Source organism: Dicentrarchus labrax, unplaced genomic scaffold (assembly GCF_905237075.1).
Source record: "Dicentrarchus labrax unplaced genomic scaffold, dlabrax2021, whole genome shotgun sequence".
NCBI lineage: Eukaryota > Metazoa > Chordata > Actinopteri > Moronidae > Dicentrarchus > Dicentrarchus labrax.
Window position 1 is genome coordinate 26779944 of NW_026136720.1, and position 20971 is coordinate 26800914.

The 20971-nt window shown below is 38.6% G+C and overlaps 1 protein-coding gene across 7 annotated transcripts in view; it reads right to left on the minus strand.

Moving 5' to 3' along the window:
* The window catches only part of ppp6r3 (protein phosphatase 6, regulatory subunit 3), a 31546-nt gene extending 10841 nt beyond the window's left edge, over positions 1-20705 (minus strand). For 4 of the 7 annotated variants that reach the window (XM_051383168.1, XM_051383167.1, XM_051383165.1 and 1 more), the window contains exons 1-18: positions 20502-20705; positions 14980-15150; positions 14644-14877; positions 12940-13126; positions 12636-12773; positions 11580-11645; positions 11106-11218; positions 10374-10487; positions 7884-8010; positions 7631-7783; positions 7211-7360; positions 6779-6843; positions 6453-6568; positions 6066-6151; positions 4904-4990; positions 3854-3951; positions 674-728; positions 88-218 (exon numbers count right to left, since the gene is read on the minus strand). In XM_051383168.1, coding sequence (XP_051239128.1) covers positions 88-218; positions 674-728; positions 3854-3951; positions 4904-4990; positions 6066-6151; positions 6453-6568; positions 6779-6843; positions 7211-7360; positions 7631-7783; positions 7884-8010; positions 10374-10487; positions 11106-11218; positions 11580-11645; positions 12636-12773; positions 12940-13126; positions 14644-14870 — 1913 coding nt within the window. In that variant the 5' untranslated portion in view covers positions 14871-14877; positions 14980-15150; positions 20502-20705. The remainder of the gene's footprint in view (positions 1-87; positions 219-673; positions 729-3853; positions 3952-4903; positions 4991-6065; positions 6152-6452; positions 6569-6778; positions 6844-7210; positions 7361-7630; positions 7784-7883; positions 8011-10373; positions 10488-11105; positions 11219-11579; positions 11646-12635; positions 12774-12939; positions 13127-14643; positions 14878-14979; positions 15151-20501) is intronic. The other 3 variants (XM_051383169.1, XM_051383166.1, XM_051383164.1) reach the window with 3 other exon arrangements.
* Between the last annotated feature and the right edge of the window lie 266 nt (positions 20706-20971).

A 20971-nucleotide genomic window follows, 5' to 3' on the forward strand; every position in this document is an offset into this window, starting at 1 on the left:
TCAATATTAAAAAAAAAAAAAAAAAAAAACCACAATAGAACTTTATTCAGTATGAAAAACCTCTAAATCTGTGTGTGTTTACTAGACCTGGGGCGTCTCTGTGCCTCTGGTGCGAAGGTGACATCTTTTTCATCCCAGATGTCCTCCTCATCTGAACCAGCATCTTCAAACTGCTGGATTTTCTCCTTACAGCGTGCCTCAAACAAAGCTATATTTGCCTGGGGAAAACACACGCACCACACACACTTACAAAAACACTGTTTACATCTACAGTACATGCTATACATACAAACTAGGGTTGGATCCTGCAGAACAAAAGCCACTCAGCCGTGAAGCAGACATTAAGATGTATACCTCCAGTATCATAGCACGACAGTTTTGATATACAGTGTATATGGATATATGTATATAAAATCAGGTTTGGGGTTTGACATTTGTGCTTTGCTCCAAGCCTGTGGTTTTATTTCATCATGATGAATTCTCATATAGTAGTTAGTGCCATACATTTGTTGTAGGAAGTATTGTGGTATTGGCTTCTAAATGAATGTCAACAGTGACATCAGGAAATATAATACATGCCATTTTAATAATACATTTTCATTTGTTTCATGAGAATATTTCCCCTCCTTCATTGACTATGTATGAATTAGAGATTAATAATCAAAGTACTTACACTTTCATTTGTATTCAGTGAAAAATTGATGTCTGATATTCTATCAAAGGGAATACTGCAATGTTAAAGAGAACAGAGTTTAGTTTAGTTACGGTCGTTAGACATCCACATATATGGCAACACACGGGCAGACAGGCTCTAGCACACAGCTGTGACACTACATGTTTAACACTGCAGGGAAAACTAAAACCTATTCTCTCCCCATGCCAGATGATAACATAGATAACAAGATAGTGCATACGTTCTTTACGTGCATATTTTGTGTTTTAAACTGGTCAAAGAAAAGTAAAGAATCACACATAGGCCCCCTGTTTACTAGTATCAGACACTCATCATATGCAAAGGAAAAACTTTCACAGTCAGAGAAAGAAAAACTTGTGCATCCTGGTCATTTTATTTTTGGTTTATAAAACTTCATATCCTGCCATGCTGTTATAGTGTGTTTTGTGTACAAGGAAAGTACGATCTTTTGACTTAAAAGATGGGGTTCAAACGGGGGGATCCTTGACCAATGATCTGAATCACCAGTGTTAGGAACGGTATAGAAAGTACAACGGTATGACTTTTGACTATACGATGCTGACTGGTAGAGCGTTGTTTTTCAAATACACACTTCACAGGAAGTAACTCAAAGTTTAGTTCAAATAGATAAGAATTAAATAAACCAGCAGAGTACCTATAGTTTGTTTTCTTCAGTGAGCCGCTTTACAAAATGCTGAGTTTGTTTTGGGTGCAGGGACTTCACGCCCAGGTGTTCTGACTTAACTTAAATCTGCTAACCAAAGATGATGTGTAATTTTAGACTATATAATAACTTTCTGAACCGTCTCTGAGCCCACTTTACTCTCTATTCAGCAGTGGGCCGATGTAACAGTTCTGCTGGAAAGTAAAACTGACATGGCCTACAGCCACAGAATGTGCCATGCTTCCAGTTTTTGTATCTCTTAGCGTGTTCATGCACACTGACTTCCATAATATTGCAGAAAACAACAATCTGCTAATTAGGTTGAATGACAGGGGGTGCAAGTGGCGGTAATATAAGAAATATTATATCAGCTCAAACAAAAACACATTCTTTTTGCAGAATAAATATGGACTACATGAATTATGTCCCAGAAATACAGTTAAGACCTTATTGGTAATCGGTGATCGACTCTTCGGCTGACAGAGCTGGTAGCAGCCATGCCTTATAGGCTCTGTGGTGCTGTAGGATTTAGTAACTGAATTATGACGAGGAGACGCAAGTTTTATTCCTTTGACTGTGCGGAAATGTGATGCTCACATCAAAAATGATGACCAAAGCAGTTAAACAAGTCTTACAGGTAAAACCTGAGACTTGACATTATAGGTTAAGGGGCAGCACTTGTTGTCTGCGCAAGCAGTTTCTCTCTGCATCCAGTTTTTGCTCTGAGGTAGGCTAAAACAATCCCGGGCATACGTCAGAACTGGAAACCCTTTTATTAAATTTGTCATCTGACACTAGTTAACAACTTCTGTTTTCCTTTTAATGCAAACAGTTAAGCAATTTTGATTGGCACTAGTCATTCAAGACAGCTACAGCAGCCTCAGTCTTTCCAGTGGAAAACTAGTGAGCAAGGCTGCAATTAACTAATAAACAGCACTACAATAGGCAATCAAGACCGACATTAAGAGTACATTTTAAGGCTACACATGTACCAAAAATCACATCAGCTCGTACCAGCCTACAAAGCCCAAACACTGGGCTTAGGACACTATTCCTACTCCCCACTAATCAGAATTTGGGGGGAAAAAAACAACACAGCACATATTTTCAGTAAAGACAGTAAATGTATCCCAAATTACTCTTCACCTAATCCCACTTTATCTTCCAACGTGTGCATTCATGATAACTGGCAAATATCTGACTTGTATAGAATGCATTATTTTTAAAGCTCTGTAGGGGTGCAGATGGTGTGTGATTTGTACAGGTTTTGGGGAACTAAAGTCCTCTCCTTCTAAAGACTAAGTCAGATACGTTCCAGGCATCTTGACTGCACAGATGGGAAGACCACCAGACAGACCTTAGTCTTGACTAGAATGGGAGAATTATCAGGTCCACCAATACAACAGTTCTGTAAATAACTCACTTTAACCTTACAGTTAAATTTTTCCAAAGAAGTTTGTCATTGAATTTGTCATCCTCATTTTCCCCCAAAGCTGGCATCAGACAGTATCATGTAGATTAGACAGAGAATTCCAGACAGCAGGAAATGCTGCTGTGTGTTCAATTAACATACACACTTTTTGCCTCTGTCGGATTAAAGAAAAGCTTGTGTATGTGCTGCCTAGATGCTGTTTGTTTTTGGATCTTTACCTATGTTGTTTATTGTTGCCAGTCATTATTACTAGTAATCAGTATTGAGTGGAAGTATTTTTAGTAGAATAGGACCTCCAGACTTCCCATGTTTATAAATGTTTTCATGCATCTTAATCTATCGGAGATGTACTGTATGTAGATAACTATTTTTTCTTTTGAATTGCTCTTTAATAAAATTTTGCAAGAGTTAATGGATTCTGAACGTTTGTATTGGTGTATTGGTTATTTCACCCAGCCCACAAAAAATCTTGGATTTTGCACAGTCTGATAACGCTACTAAACCACAAGCAAAGAGTTTGTGGGGTGAAGCAGACATTTTAAATTACTGGTCAGCTACAAGCTCTCCCCCCCAGCCCCACAGCCTTTGCAGAAGATTATAACCCCAAAACCAGCTTTCCATAAGGAATGTACAAAGGGACAGCACACAACAACACAAAAGCTGGATATGGTTTCTTCTCTTTAAACCATATTTTGTATTCATTATGGCAGCCATATCAAAAAGCACATAAGGCTTTTTGGAAGAAATGGCATTAGTTTTAAGGCTATAGCAAAAAGGTTTTTGCAATAACCATTTAATAATTACAGCAATTGATACAAATTTATTCATCATCATTAGAATGTTTGGATTTATCAAAAATTAAGCTTTACAACATTTAGTGGCATTCAGATTTTAATGTCAACATGAAAGTTTGGAATAAGACTCAAAATATGACATGCCATAGTAATGGGGCAGAGATTGAAGCACTTAAAACCAGCTTTGTAATGTCCTTGGTGCCCGATCCCTTCAGTGTTACACAGTAATATTTAGACAGCAAATCCAGTCATGCAGGATGAGTACTCACTCCACAACATCGTCCTGATCAGCAAACTCTTCGTCATTGAAGCCGAACTGCTCAATAAAATTGGACGTCATTTGTTGCATCTGATAATCAGAAAAGGCCTGGCAAAACCCAGGACCAACGATAATGATATAGTCTTGGCTCTACACAAAGCTGGTAATTACTTGCAGTACAGAAAATAGCAAATGCATATACTGATTTGTAAAAACAAAAACTGTATAACATGTAGGCTAGACAGGTTAATAGCTAAAAAAAAAAAAAAAAAAGCACATGCATTTTACAGTCAGATGCCAAAATGCTTTAACATTAGTTAAAAATTCTAAAGTTCATTAAATTCTTTCAATGAACTGAAAAGTTTCCTGAGTAACATTAGTAGTTAATTAAATCAATTCAACCATAGTAGAGAGATGTTGCTGACTGTTACTGTGCATGACCCATAGTCACAAACAAATGTAAAGATTAAAAGCCTGTTCACAGAGACATGTAGCTTTTGAACTCAACAAGGTGAAATATAGTTCAGCTTTTGAGGATATGCGTTGCATATGGTTGTTAACAACAAGCAACCAATGACAAGGGCTCCGGGAAAGCACGTCTGTATTCCCAGTGGTGATTTTGTTCATTGACAAAAGATGTTGAATGCATCATCACCCAGAGAATTTAAGTTTTGTATCAATCAACTCGTGAAGCATGTATAAATCCGTCATTGGCAGACTTCATATTTACACAGAAAGACTTTTATTGTATTGCTCTTTGGAGCTGCAGTTTCCAAATCATTTGCACTTATTGTTAGTTAGGCAAAGGTAGGTGTGCTCCAATAGTAGATCAAGGCATCTGTTTGTAATCATGATTGAGGTATTTTTGGGGGCTCTATAAAATAAATATTGTCTACATTTACTGCTTAGAGGATTTACCTCCAACAGATATCCATGTATATCCAAAGAGCTTCTGTTTAAAACACAATGAACATTTGTAGATCTGCTACTAACTGTGTGGCTATGGGCCTGCTTTGTGATCATGTATGCATTTGTCTGTGTATGTGTGTTTAGTTCTTACTTGTTGTAGAGAGGAGTCCTGGTGAAAGCCACTGTCTTTAAAATCCACCTCATCGTCACTGGGAGAATGGATGTGGTGTGTATTCACCTAAAGAAAATTTGTTTTAGCAAAAAGGGTCAGCCTTTGAGAAACTAGCACTACCACCTCACCATTGTGCGCCTGTGCAAACTAGTCAAGTAGCAGTTTACAACTATGTCTATCCGGACTCGTATGTATGATTACAACTAAATATTTCCCAGTGGAAAACATGCTGTCTTCATAGACTTATCTTCACAGAGGAATGATGGAGAGCTCCATCACATGATGTAACAACATCTGACGCTCAGTCAAAATGCTAAAACTTAGATGCTTCACACATATCTTCAATCCAGAAGCACAGAAGATCTATACAATAGGAATGCGAGAACCGGTTCCATATTGAGAGTCATATGCCTCCAACCTTATCAATTCTATTATCTATATTGTTGATGCTGGCATTTTTCTCTCCCAGTTGCACACTGCAAAACAATGACGTCAAACTAGTGTGCCTGTGTTTCTGGAAACAGTGTCATGGTGGAGAGCACAAAAGGTCCATAGGGTGGCCTTAATTCATGAAGAAACTCAAACTACTACAACTGTACTCTACACTGTGTTCAGACTGAGAGATAATAAACCAGTTGCGTTGATGCAGGATCGATGAAACAAAAGAATTCAAAATACATAAGTGGCTGTAATTTGATAATCTGAGTAATATACCGATATATGTCGGGGCCGATTTATCGTGCAACCCTACTATACAATCACCACAGTTTTACAGTGGGCACCCAAGATTAGTGTCACCAATTCAGTAACCAACTGTGAAATATGATCACAATCTTCAATTCTGTTTCTGAGTTATAATGTTGAACGAAAAAAAAAAAAAAAAAAAGATGTCAGAACACAAAAAAATATTAAATTGTATATTTGCTGAAAATGTACAGAGCAGTCCATGAGTAATTAAGACTTTTTCATTTTACTAATTAAGACTGTGATGAGTTTGATCAAATATCAAATTGTGCTGAAATACAGAGCAAACACAATTTTTAAAAAAAAATAGCTAAATAACTGCACTGTACACCTAACATGTATAGTGAAATAAATATTTAAGCTCGAGATCAGTGTTAATGTTCATGTGGTTACTCACCAGGTCAACAGTATTTCTCTTGTTTGTGTCAGCCAGCTGCCCAGAAATAAAGGCCTCCCATTTCTCTATGTCCTCTGCTGGAAGCTCTGTGTTACACATGATTATCAAGTCACACACATCATCCTCTATCCCCACATACTGTACAATGTACAAAACTGTTTCTCTCAAGAAACACGGTGCAGCAAGACATTTCCACACCTCTATCAGGTCATGAGTTACTTTGGAACTCAGAGTTAAGTGATGCCACAGAAGATTTCTACTGAGTTACCACCACCGCCACCAATATGAGAGCTTCACACAAAACACAGTATAGAGTCAATAGTCTGAAGCTGAAAGAATATTGAATACAGAGATAAATATAGCCCTCTGAAAGATGCAATCTCTTACCAGAGATGAGCTGTTGTATTTGTGGTCCATTAGGGCCTTTGTCACAGTTATGAACTATAGAGTTGGCTATTCTGGTGAGGTGACCCATGTAGCCTCGTCGCCGACCACCTTCCACCCTAAAACAAACACAAACAGCCAAAGCAATAAATCATTAAAATTATGAGTCATTTCCACTAAAGCCTAGCAGTAAAGATTATTATTATTATTGTATGGTGCAAAGAACTTTTGGTTTTGCTGTATTATTTTCTACTCTTCTACAGCAAATGGCAACACAATAAGAAACAAAGTTACTTGTTGTCTCTTTAGCAGCAGAGCAGAATACTCACTGTTCTTTCTCATTGGAGCTCCAGGCATCCATGATTCTCTGTATAAACTGGCACTTTTGAAACAGCTGGTGGAGAAAAATAGGAAATTAAAACACAACAAATTAAGTGTGCCTACGATGTAGTGCATACTATATTATTGATAAACCTTCAATAACTGCCAGTAAAAGCCATGGAAACAGATTATGCCAGGTTATTCAGACTACTTGTGGAAATGTGTTGCAGTATTTACATAACTCACATGAGGGTTATTGTCTATCACTGCATTTGTCCAACTATAAACAAATACAACTCAGCAGCATTACCAACATTATTGTGTTTACATGGAACATTTGGTTCAGTTGGCATTGTTTACCTATGTAACAGACAACTTTAGTTTGCTAAATGTAGCAAACTGATGTAAATATAAATTTTTCTCTAGTATTGCAATCTTACATGTTTGATGAGGATGCTCTCCCTTGCATGTTCTTGATCTGTGTCTGGCTGGGTATCAGTGGGGGCAGGGGGCATAGCCAGAATCATGGCTGTGCAAATCTCCACCTGAATGTGGAGGAAGTTGTTCCAGATGTATTTGAAATACATATCCTGTGAAGAAAAACAAATAGAGACATTATTAAATGATTCAGATTCTTGCTTTAACAGGATGCTAAAGAATAATTCAGTTATTATGGGAAGGTTCTTGGGACTCTGTTTGTGTATGTTCTTCCTGTCCATTAAAGTAACTTAATATTAGTTAAATTCTAACCTGTCAGCCTCTATTGGAGAAATTAGATTTTACTGTACTAGCTTGGGCTAAAAAAGGAAGCAAAGTGAAAAACATCTGTGAAAATAGCCCAAAATACAGATAGTACTCACTAGTATGACTCCCAGTGTATTGAGGTTAATAAGTTCTGTGTTGATGCTGTGTGTGTTGCTCTGCAACAGGCTGGCTACCAGTCTGACCACATTGAGCCTGGTGTTGCCCACAGGAGGGTCTAGCACCCCCCACGTCGTCTTCATCACATTCCTCTGTTGGTGGAGAAAGAATGAATGAGTGATTATAGCATTATAGTATGTTGTGACCCTTGTCAGGCACTGATTCTGTGACTGGACCATCAGTGGCTTTTACCTTTGGGGGTTCCAAAAGCAGCTGGTGAAAGTCTTTGAGTCTGGGTCTCACAGCTTCCAGGATGCTGTGGTTGACTGAGAATGAAGGGTGGGACATCCCAGGGGGGCACTCCATATGACCCTCGAACCTACAACATGGAAAGACAACCCAAGTCTTTTGTACTGTGCCTTAAGTCACAGACAGGGAAAATAATTATGGGTTAGGAATCTGATATTGACGCATAAATAAACAGTGTTTTCCCTAATCTGCCACCAGAGCAGTAGGAACATTTATGGTTAAAATGGGCCATTTTATTCAAAAACATGTGAATTTGGATGTATATATTGATTCTGACTTGAAAGTATGAACGTTGAAGCACAGAATCAGAGCCACAGAAAATACCTTCATCACAGCAGTCATTTTGACATAAAACAGTCATAAACACAAGTGATACTAATTAACCCTTTAGGCGCCAGGTTTTATTTTTAAAAATACTAGATTTTGACATCTAGATTTCAGGAGGCTCTGGCTTGAAAGTGGTTTGAGATAGAGACAAAGTGTAAATGAGACAAATATTGAGAATGACCTAAAGTTTATCTAGGGAGTAAATTTCCCCAACTAATTGGCATATTATGACATCATATGGCAACGGCCATATTGGATTATATAATTTCCATGAAATACCTGATATTTTGAAAGAGAGTTGAACTTACTTCATCAGATTCACCCCCCTCCATCCATTTGTTATGCTGTCCACATATCAAATGAACAGGTAAAAGTAAATTGTAAGCCAACAGTCGTAAACTAGAACTATTACCACATCACAAAGCTCATGTAAACAGTAGGCGTTTTTTATGATTTTTTTACCCACCACCATTGGAGGACACTTTCTTTTCTTTTTTTATTCTCTTCTTCATTATCATTATGTGCCCATCTATCCAGATAAAAGCTTGTAGTATTTGTAGAGTGTGGAACCTCTCATTGCAAGGCACAGTACTGAGACAATATGAACAATATTGAGACCCCCCCACATAGCCTAACAAATGGACAGGCACACCACTGCCGCATCGGATGGCTGCGCCACTGCCCCGCATGGACGCACTGTGGCCGGTGCGGTAGAAAGATTGAACACTAAAGCAGCGCTATTCTCACCATCCCCGCTACTTCTACCACATCCATTAGCTCCCTTACTGATACTACGAGTTTGTGTAGTAATCCCACCTATGTTGGGCAAAGGGTCGTGTGTTTGTGCTTGTGTGTCTTCCTCGCTCTGCCCGGCAGCGCCGGTGCAAAGACGCACCGTGACTTGCACGCTCACTAATCGACCAGCCGTCATCTCCCAAAGGTAGATTTTCCCTTCAGAATCAGAGTCAGCAAATAGGAGACCCATCACTTCCCTAAGCGTCAACTTTTCGCTTGCCATTTTCGTTTATTTCATCTCAATAACTCCTAAATCAGCATAAATAGCGCCCTGGCACACTATTTCCGGTTTCTCACCCAACAGTTTGGACGGGACTTCCTCGAACATTTTGCATTGAAACATGACGTTTTTCTGAGCTAAGGTCTAAGTACAGGATGTCTGCCAACTAGTGGAGGGGAGTATGAACGACATATAACACTCTATTAGGAGAAAACAGCTGTTTGATTCAGCACCGCGTCCTGTCGCAATTTTGCGACTTTGGCACTTAAAGGGTTACGGTCCCACTGCATTGGTAACACCTGTTTCACCCTACTATTTTATGTAAAAAAAAAAAATTATTGTCTGTTTTTGATGGATGGTTTCAGCAATCAATCTCATTAGTAATTGTAATTTTAGGGGTTCTCACCATCTGGATAAACTGTTGGGCAACCCATTTGATCTGACTGCTTATGTTTGCTTCATGTTCATCGTCATCGTCTCTCTCCCTCTCTCTCTCCCTCTCTCTCTCCCTCTCTCTCTCCCTCCCTCTCTCTCCCTCCCTCTCTCTCTCCCTCCCTCTCTCCCCTCCCTCTCTCCCTCTCCCTCTCTCCCTCTCTCCAACTGGTCGAGACAGACGACCACCCACCTAGAGCCGAAGGATCTGTCCTAGGTTTCTGCCTTTTAACAGGCAGTTTTTCCTTGCCCTTGTTGCCAAGGTCTTGCTCATGGTGGTACTGTTGGGTCTCTGTAATTAATGTTATAAAGAGTTCGGTCTAGACCTGCTCTATTTGAAAAGTGTCCTGAGATAACTTCTGTTATGAAATGGCGCTATACAAATAAAATTGAATTGAATGGTGTTTCTGTCAGACTGTTTTAGCATTGTTGCTCTTTTCACAGCTCTCAGAAATGAGTAGAATTAGTAGAATACTTATCAATGAAAATGAAACTATGAAAATAAGATACTAACTGTTTTTAACCACAAGGATGAACAATTTACTGTAAAATCTGTGACTTACTAACTGTGCGCTAACGTGTCCTCATTTCACATTCTCCCACAATCTCATACTGTGTATCCAGTGTCAAATTAAAATATTAAGAGTGGCAGGACATACGCTGGTCTCCTTGTCTCAAACAATGTGAGGAGGATCTGGATAACACTGACGATTGCAGATTCATTCTTCTCTTTGTCGAAGATGTTAGACAGCAGCTGCTCCACCGTCTCCTGCCTGAGGAGGACAGACATGAAGATGAAGGGAAAGCAGGCTTTAAAGACATTTGCCAGATGTGCAGGGCAGAGATCATTTTCAGTAGCCTACTAATGAATGACAATAACCACTGTTAGATAAATAAAAAAAACAAACAAAAGAAAAAATGTGTGCTCCTATCGCTGGGAGCAGTATCTACAGGTACCGATCACTGGGTCTGCTTGAAGCCTTCAGTATATCATGTAGCCTTTTTATTATATTTATATAATTATATTATTTATATTTATTATTTATATTATATATTTATTTTACCAGTCTTAACATTGTTTAAGACTGGTAATGGACCTGTACTTGTCTTCCAACCACTCAAAGCGCTTTTACACTACATGCCACATTCACCCTTTCACACACATTCACTCAGTGATGGCAAAGCTCATCAAACAGAAACTAACTCATTCACACACATTCACAGCATCTGGAGCAATTTGGGATTTTTGCTCAGCGATATTTCGACATGTGGCAGGAGGAGCCGAGGATCGAACCAACAGATTAGAGGACGACCCGCTCTGCCTCTGCACCACCACAGCCGCCCAGTACAGTACTGACTATAAGAGTTCTTGTAGATGAACACATGCATACTTTTCAAGTGTGGCCAAAAGTGGGTCGGGCTCTGAGCAGCCCTGGACCTGGAACATCTGGTCTCTGCTCAGTCTGATGATCTCACACAGCGACTGGGAAGCATTGGAGTGTCTCTGTGTTAGGAAAGGACAAATAAGAAAATTATTAATCTGTGGTCTGACTCACTTGAAACTTTGTGTATTCAACCAAAGTCCTAATATTCCTGAACATATTTATTATACAATAATAAACTAGTAATTCAAATTGTTAATAAAATAAAATGGGATCCATCTACAGGGCACAGTGGCTTTCTGATTTTTCGAAATTTGGGTGAACTGGACTTTAAATGTATTATTGATCTCTAACAACTAATTGAATACATATTAATGTTTTAAAAAATGATATGAAAATCAAACAGAACAATCCCTGGTTCATCAAGAGCCCACAGAGTAATTTCAAATGCTTGTGATGGAAGAAACTGTGTGTGAAACTCACATCCTCATCTTGAGAAGGTTGTACCATGTCCACCAGTCTCTGAATCACCTTCTCCTCATTCAGCCACTGGAAGAGGACAAAGAGCAGAGAGTCAGGACAGCTCAAAATATCAGAAGAAAAAACCAAGAGAACAAGACCTTCAATTTGAAGTAAGAGACACATTTACCAATTCATAATCACCTTCATGTAGCAAGTGGGAAGAGTCTGTGTATAAAATAACTTGTTTTTAATTTTCTGGCTCACATAGTGCTGCTAGCCTAAATAATGCAATCTCAGCTTTTGCTATGAGATTTCATTCATGCAACTTTCACAGATAACGTTAATAATTTGCAAGCTGCTAAAATAAAGCATACAAAATATCAGCTAAAAAGATCTACAGGCTATATGATTATAATCAGAGCATGTGCATGTTTGTCAGTGATTTATTTATATAGGAGGTTATTACAGCATTTAAAGAGCGCAGACCTACGCAAAGGAGGTGTATTTGTGAAACGCCTTGTAAGACGTTATGGACTCAAATATAAAGTTAACCATCAAAGAAATCAGACGTTGAAGTACAGGAAACATTAGCCTATATTAATCCATATATCACAGCTTAAATAACATTAGGTTAACTCACTATTTCCTATTATTAATTATGGTAATGTTATGGTTAAGTACATGTTAGCAGTTATCACTATAACCACTGCATATAGAGATGCTAAGTTAGTCACAAGTTATTGTTACCATCACACATAAACTATTTAGGTCCTCTGTTATGACAAATTTATCACCATCATATTTTAAATATTTTATTTATCGAAAATATCTACACTACTGTAGATACAAAGTGAAGCATGATTCTGTAACGCAAACGTCTAGTTCTCAACATTTTTGAAAACGTCTTCAACTCTGAATAGTTGCTATTGTTTTTCCAGTTTGAAAATCAGCTCACAGTGACAAGACTGAATTTGTTAGTCAGTTCTTGTGGGTGGTGATGGTCCAATTTAAACTGGGTGTTAGTAAATAGATGGGACAGATGATTTTGTGTTAGGAAAGTGTTGTCCTGCTACCCACATTGAGAACATCCTGTCGTAGCTGCTGTGGTTCAATGCAGGTGAGCATTCTGAGAAGCAGGTCCATGATGGCAGATGTCCCGATGTGTTTGATCATCAAGTCTACAAAGTCCTCCCGCTTCCGCAGAAAATCCACTATCTACAAACACACAGAGACACGTCTTAAAAATCAGCAAAGACAAACTGTAGTGTGTCAGAAAAGAAAACATTCAGATGTGATCTGATTACTAGTGATTATTATATCGTTATCAGATGACAACTTGTATCCTGTTATCAGATTGAACACCGTCTTGTCACTGACTTACCTGTTCAGGCTTGCGTCCTATAAGAATGGACAGGACCTTGGAGAAGAAGCTGGCCAGGAGCGGGTTGAGAGGCGGCTCATTCTGGAGGAAGCCATACAGTTTCATAAGCAGTTTTTCATCTTCTCCCAGTCTGTCGTTGATCTGGCTCACATCTGATGTAAGCAGCTCACATGATATGTTGGGATACCTGAAAGAACAAAGGTGGTTCCTTAGATTTTTTTTCAATACGTTAGTTACAACACTGTAAGGGTGCTCCAATCAGGGCTTTTTGGGCCGATCAACGAAAGCAGTATTAGCCGATTAACAATCACAGATCACTGGGTCTATCTGAAAACCTGCAGCCTGGGGAAAAACAATCTGCTGCTATTTCAGCTGCCGTGTCTCATACACTGCTCACTCCACTTTCTTTAAACACCGGGTCTATTTTTACTGGAGCAGCTCGGGTCTCTGAAGCGTGAGATTTTCTTGTGAATTTATATAAATGCCTGTCTTTATTGGCAAATGACTTCAAACTAATTTTTAATGATGCATTTCATTTGTTTCTGACTTTGTCTTCACACAAACACTAGGATCAATATTAAAAGTTATGTATATTAGATAATATTAGTGCTGCACAATATAGTAAAAAGATCATATTGCGATTATTTTGAGACAGTGCATTTGGATTCACAATTACTTAGGGAATGATCATTTTTGCATCACAAATTTAATTGTTACATAAACAAAAAACAACTATTAAAATCATGATGTGAAATTTGGGAGGGGGGTCTGTACCAAACAGATTTTTCCTTAAATCCATAGGCCAAGGGATCACTGCAGCACTACAGTACTTCATTATAATGCTGTTTGTCTCATATTTTACCTTTATCAAAACATTGCAGCTCTTGCGATTTGCATATTTCTTCTAAGATTTGTGTTTAATTGTGCAGCCCACAAAGATTTTATTTTGTTTCTGTCCACTTTGAATGAAGTTATGATGATATGCAAGGTAAAATTACCATTACCCTTACATTAAGTGAATTTCATTAATGTAAATATTTAAACGAGGTGGACAACACAATGACTTGTGTTATTGTTTCCTTGTGTGTTCAGATTGCAATGTCTTTTTAATCTGTTATTAGTGAAATTTGCCCACACTGTCTTTAGACACAGTTTTGCCTTTTTGCAAAAACTGGGAGTTATACAAAATGCATTGTGGTCTTCAGATGTGGTGGAAATGCAAACAGGAATGTGCCAGATGGGCTTTTACTTTCCTATTTAGTTCCTGGAACTATTTGGTCAAAAAAATAACAAAAGACAACAGGGGCTTTTGTGGCACAGGCTAAAATGGCCACTATTTCCAACATAATGCTTTTAAACATTCTGTGATTGACAAAATGGTTTTATTGTGCACTGCAGTGATCCATGAGAAGTCCATAAATGAAAGGCTTCATACTGTATCATTTAAGTGCAAGAAATCCTGTCCTCCAGGCAAATGCCCTCAGTTTTACTCAGTTTTGTGCAAGCTTGCACAACCATTTACAGCATATGCACCCATAATGGCTACATTAATATGTGCAATACATGCAAATAATCCAACACAGAGAGAGTAGGGAGTTAAAGAGGTGTCTAAATGGGTTTGCCAAACAGCAAATCTCTCTTGAAAGAAAACAAAGCAGCCCCTTCATTCTGATCCCCCTTATCCTTTGCACAATTTTCTCTTACTTGTATTTAACCTTCTCCTCAACATCAGTACTGGGTTCCTGTGTGATGAAGGTGACCAGGTCCTCCATGCATTGCGGTCTCAGCAGGAAGTCAACCAGTTTGTGGTTCTGGGCCTTGCACTCCTGTAGGACGTCGTCCTCATCCATCACCTCCGTCAGCGTCACATCCTCCTTCTCTAACAACGTGTCAATGTGGGATGTGGTGTGGAGGTCAAATTTCCAAAACATGTTGGCTCTAAAAAAATTTCACATACAAACAACGTGTCATTAGAGATCATTAATAGGGGACTATGAGTAACTGAGGGATCATTTCAGAGGTGATCTATCTTCTTCCTACTTGTGAGTATGTTGGAGTCCAGACGGCGGAGCTCAGGTTATAAAGAAGTGTGTTCTAGTCTTTGGGAGTTGTGGCCCATTCCAGGCTAGCCGGACGGACAGACAGGCAGGCAGACAGCGGTGATGGACAGACTCACAAACGGCACACATACAGCAGTTCAACAGCATACACCTGTGAGGCAGATGGACACATGTTGTTAAAAGGAATATTCCACTGCTTTTCATGTGAATATTATAGCAACTTTGATTATTAGTTGTAATTGCAAAAAGGCATAAATCACATACATGTGTACAGTACTAGCGGTTTCTATCTGTCTGTCCTGCAAATACCCAGTACTTATCATAAACACCACATTCAGAGATGAAGCTCATTCACATCATGAATCTAGTATTCTAGTATTGTTACAAGATACAGCAACCAAATTATGGTAAATAAAGAAATACACAACATCTTGTCTTTGGGGATATTATGGATTTTACACAGATACCAAAGGTGAGCCTACGGATATTACACAGCCTATTTGCAAGCTATGTAAAATATATGTGCCAGTGAAGGACATCCAGACCACTAGTTTATTTCAGTGTTTCCTCTGTGTTGATTTTGGAGCGGCGGCCCGCCGCTGTTAAATTTCTGCCGCCATGTTATCAGAAATGGGGCACGCGCACAATGTAGTCACGGTTGCCTTTTAAATGATCCTGCCGACATAATGCACCCCCGTTGGTTGCCGCTCACATTGCAATTTAACAACAAGTAGAACTATTCAGAGGTTATTGGGGCTGTCCAGTTTAACTCCACATACTGTTGTGTTGATGTAGCTTATTGTCAAAACGTTCGCTTTCTTCCAAGTCGACTATTAAACTAACAGCTCCACCAAACACGTCACCGCGGTGGGTCCGTTTTAATTGGACAACGTTCAACTTGTCTCAACGTCCTGATATCAAACATCTGGAAACATTAAAACGGTAAATACATTTGTTTGTATCGCAGCGAAGTGTCACTTCTGTTTCATACGTAAAACGTTTGCCGGCGTGATGGGACGGGGGGGCGGGACGAGACGCGGGGTTCGGACGGCCCTACCGCCACTGCTAAAAAAAAAATCCTAGAAGAAACACTGTATTTTCACAAATAAAAAAAAAAAAATCTATTTATTAGCAATGTCTCTGCTAAAAGGCTCCATTTTAAATGTCTATGTGTCTGTACTTGGTGCGACAACATCACATCATTCTGTTCTTATTCCTCATCTATAAAGGACCCGTGTGTTATTGAGTGGCATCTAGCACTGAGATTGTAACCAACCAAACCCCCTGACTCATCCAAGCACAAAAGAGAAACTAGAGTGGCTGTGAAAATCCCTATCTAGAACCAGTGTTTGGTTTGTCCGTTCTGGGCCAACCTAGAAACATGGCGGTTTAACATGCCAGGCTCCGTAGGCTCCAACTAGACTTATCAGTTATAAAATGGCTCATTCTAAAAGGTAATGAAAACACAAATATTGTTATTTTCAGCTGATTATACACTAATGAAAACATACCTATGAATATTATTTTCCATTTCTGACAATAGATCCTCCTAAATCCACACTGGTCCTTTAATATCACAATATAAATGATATCCCTAATGTTAACTGCCCTTAAGGAGATGGAAACTAGTTTGTAATGAAGGATAAAACAATTTCCTTATCACTTGTGCTGATTAATGGGCCAGAAACATTTCTGGGGCGCAGATTCTACAGATTATTTTGTAACATCTTAGCACCTTAGTTAAAATCGCTTTAATATTAGAGTGGGTGGAAAAAATCGTTGATCATCCTTTCAATTGTCGATATACGATCCATTTGCCAATTGGCACAAACCTAATTTGAGCAATGTGGGGGGAAAAAACACAGCCCTTTCATTCATTTGAAATGAACCAAATCAATCAACGCAGCACGGATGATCGATGCAATGAAAGATAGAATAGCTGCTGCTGTGATAACTTTCCAGAGTTGTAAAAGCCTGTTTGTAAGTATTACAAATTGTGCAGTGTTCTAGCATCTGTTAAGCCTTTAAAACACATAATCTGTTACTCAAACTGAACGTCCTGGATCGAATTCCATTGTTTCGCTGGTACCTTAAACAGCGCAGCCGAGCACCCCTGCGCTGTTTTAAAACAGGGCTGTTAACAATGTGAAACAAGCCTAGTTCTAATAAGTAGCAGGTATTATCAGCAACAAGAACCACAGCTACAACCACCCTGCATTTTGTGACCACCTACTTATGCACCTTAGCCTTTCAAGCACTGGATTTGAACATGGACACTTACACAATGCTCGTTATTTTGCTATTTATTTTATTGGTTCTTTTGCATTTTGCCTCCTGTTGTTGTTATTATTGCTATCAGTCTGTGGATACTGCTGGAAACTGAATTTCCCCTTGGGGATGAATAAAGTATCTATCTATCTATCTATCTATCTATCAATCAAACACCATGATCCTACTGGCCAGATAATGTTCAAAACATAACTTCACTTAATGGAAACACAACAAAATGTGTGCCACTGTCTTAATACTATGGAGACTGCACCGTATGTTTACATCAGCAAATACAATTCAAAACAACATAACATTTTTTTCAGCTCATATATTTCTCACTGTGATAGAGAGGGACTGAAAGAGAGAGACAGCTTTAAGCATCTCCTAAAATACATTCAGTGACTCAGCTGCATCACAGCTAACTTAAGGATATGGTGAATGTACAGATGTATCTAGTTCGTTTGCTCATCTTAACTATGTACATTTGTGCAATTTCCTATATTGCCATTGTTGTTAATATTATTCATATTTTAAAAACTCAATAAAAAAAAACACATTTAAAAATGGATATGGTGAAAAATATTGATTGTAAAATAAAGTGTCCCTTTAAGGATCATGATCATGTACAACCTCTACTGGCAATGATCAGTAAACACCAAAACAACCCACCAACTTTACCTTAAAAAAAAAAAAAAAAATAGTGCTTAAAACTAATTTCCATTTCCTCAATACAAACTGACTACAATTGAAACTGAGATACATCTGAAAACATCTGTAATCTGCTGTGGACATAAGTGGGAAAGTGGAATATACCTGCGTTCACAAGGTGGATAAATGTCTGCAGACACATCTGCAGTTGGCCCTGTCAGTGTGGATGTTAGCGCTCCCAGCATGTTAGTGAGTTTTGGGGAAGTAGTTTGAAACACTTAGTTTGGATAATAATAATAATAATAATAATAATAATAATAATATCTTCTCTTGCTAAAATCTTGCTTTTATGTTTTATTAAAGCCAAAGCTATTTTGTGAAGTTTGTTGATGAACTTTACTAAAAAAAAAGAAAGGGAACATTTTAAGAGTCAGAACTGCTGTTTAATGCCATAAAGTGTGCATAAACTACAGGTTTTGTTTTTTGTTTTTTAAATACAAAATATTAATTATCTGTTATTTTATCGGTATCGGTCATGAGAATCAGGTAATTATTAATATAGTTAATGACTGAATATCCATATCATACATCCCTATTTATATTTATTACCCCCTGTTCTTCTGACATACTGTACCCTGCTCACATTCAGTGACATTCTGAAATCCACAACATAACGCATTTTGCTATATTTCATTAATCAATAAATATTGCATCTATATAATAACATGTTACAGGATAAGATAACCATAAATATCGACACCAGCCACTAAAATACCCATACTGGTCGATGCATGGCATAAACCACATTCCAACTTTTATTGAAGAAGAGTGAGATGGTACCAAGAGACTGTTCAATAAACAGATTAGTCTATCCACTGAGAGCTCAAAGCCACTTTGAATGCTAGAATGTACAAGTACATTTGTCTTGTTTAAGCTGTAGGTTGTGTTACTTTTTATTTTCATTAACAGCGACGGTTGTCCACCACTGGCAAATTATTGCAACTGTAAAATACATCCATAATTGCACAAAGTCTTCAGACTCAAAGTGAAGCAATACAGTTCATCCCTGTATCACGGTAAAAGCTTAATTAGACTTTGAATAAAACAGCATGACAGTCAGACACATACCAAAGGCCAAAAGCAAAAAAATACATTAGGGAAACCAGCAGGACCTCAGGAAAACAAACTTTTAAAGCTTTTATAGCTTCACAGTGCCTGACTGAATGCATCCATCAGCCAATAACACACGCCTTTCTTAACATCAGGTGTACATAAACTACAGGTTATGAAGGTTAAAATACAAAAATGTAAAATTATCGGTTATCTTATCGGTGTCGGCCATGAGAAGCAAGTCATTATAGGTTATTGTATAGGCTGAATAAAATATCCCTATCGTGCATCCCTACTAACTAGAAACTTTCAAATTTAGATTCATTTGTCCCCAACCTATGTAGTTTGTGCATGCCCAAGTAAATAGACAAAAGCACTGTTCTTACTTAAAGATGCAGTAGATAACTTTTTGTCATGTTTGCTGAAACTTTCACTATATCCATGAGACAGATAATATATAAAACAAAATCAGGTTCCTCTGGCATAAATCAACCGCATTTAAATAAAAACAATCCTATAGAGCCGAGAAAGATCGTTTATTGCTCAGTCTCATACCCAGGAACCTGTGTATTACATTCATCCATCAATGATTTTAAAGCCACCAAGCCAAAGCGTCACTATTTGACGACCTGGAAATGTGACTCCACCATCATCTTTCTCGGACATTTTTTATAAAAGTTACCGACTGCAGCTTTAAATCAACGGAGCTGCTGCAGCCTATAACGTTACAACAGACTGAGCCTGTAGAAGACGCAGTTTGTCTGAGACTGCACTGGTAATGGCACATTGTGATCATAGGTTACACTACTTTCCAGCTACCCACCAATCGCACGCAAAGTCAACGATCATGAAAAACCCATGACGGCCCTGTACAGTAACATACAGTTAGTACCACCGAGCAACGTCAGAAATAGCATTAACGTTCAATTCGGTTAAAATGCCCGACAAACACCTGATTATTCAAGCTATTATCAGCTAACACTGACTAATGTAATTTGCGATTTGCTGTCGAAACACTACGTTTGCAGTAACCTCAGTCCATTTACATACCAGGGCCCAAAACAGACCACCACTAACGCAACAGAAACACACCGGCTCGGGCAAACTGGCTAACGTCACTAGCTATCGTTAGCTATTGTTAGCTAAACTGGCCACCTAAAATCAACTTAGCTTTGGGAACTAACTTAACTTACGTCAAGTTAACCGGCATCAGTTAGCTATGAGACTAGCGTTAATAGGTAAGTTGGCCAACTAAGTATCGCTATGGCTTCACGGTTCCTACGAACACTGCTATGCAATGTTAACGTTACCCCGGTCCTAGCTAGAGGTACACCAAGAGTGTCTGACAGCATAGTGTTAAGATGGCCAAGTATGCTTCTTGCTAGCCAGCTAACGTTAGCCGGCTATCTGAAGACTGCTGGCTAATCGTCTCTTCAGCACCAACCAAGTGCATGAAATGGCAAGTGTACCTACCGACAGACAACGGCAAACGGCGAGTCTCCAGCATGTAGCTTATCTTGCCATTAGTCCCAGGACTTGACAAAACGAAAACAGAGGTAACACGAAACTCCTGTAAGGAAAATAAAGCGTTTAAAACTGATTCTGACAGGCGCGAAAAGGTAGATCATCGGAGGGCACTTTTCAAGATGGCGGTTCCGTCAACTTCAGCGACCCCTTCCCCCACTACAGCTACAGCTTGTGTCACTCAAACTGTCACAGCAACGCTATTGGTTGAAATACCATCGCTCAAAACAGGGCTCGAGTTTCTATTGGCTACAGAGCGTGCCAATTCACGGCGTCGTTTAATGGTAGTATATTATTCTGTGGCCCGGACTAACGGAGTTTAAACTGTTTTATAAATTGTGTATATTAAGTACAACTCATGTCATTACGAAAAAAGTTAAAATGTATTTCAGTCTATGTAATTTGTTATATAATCATAT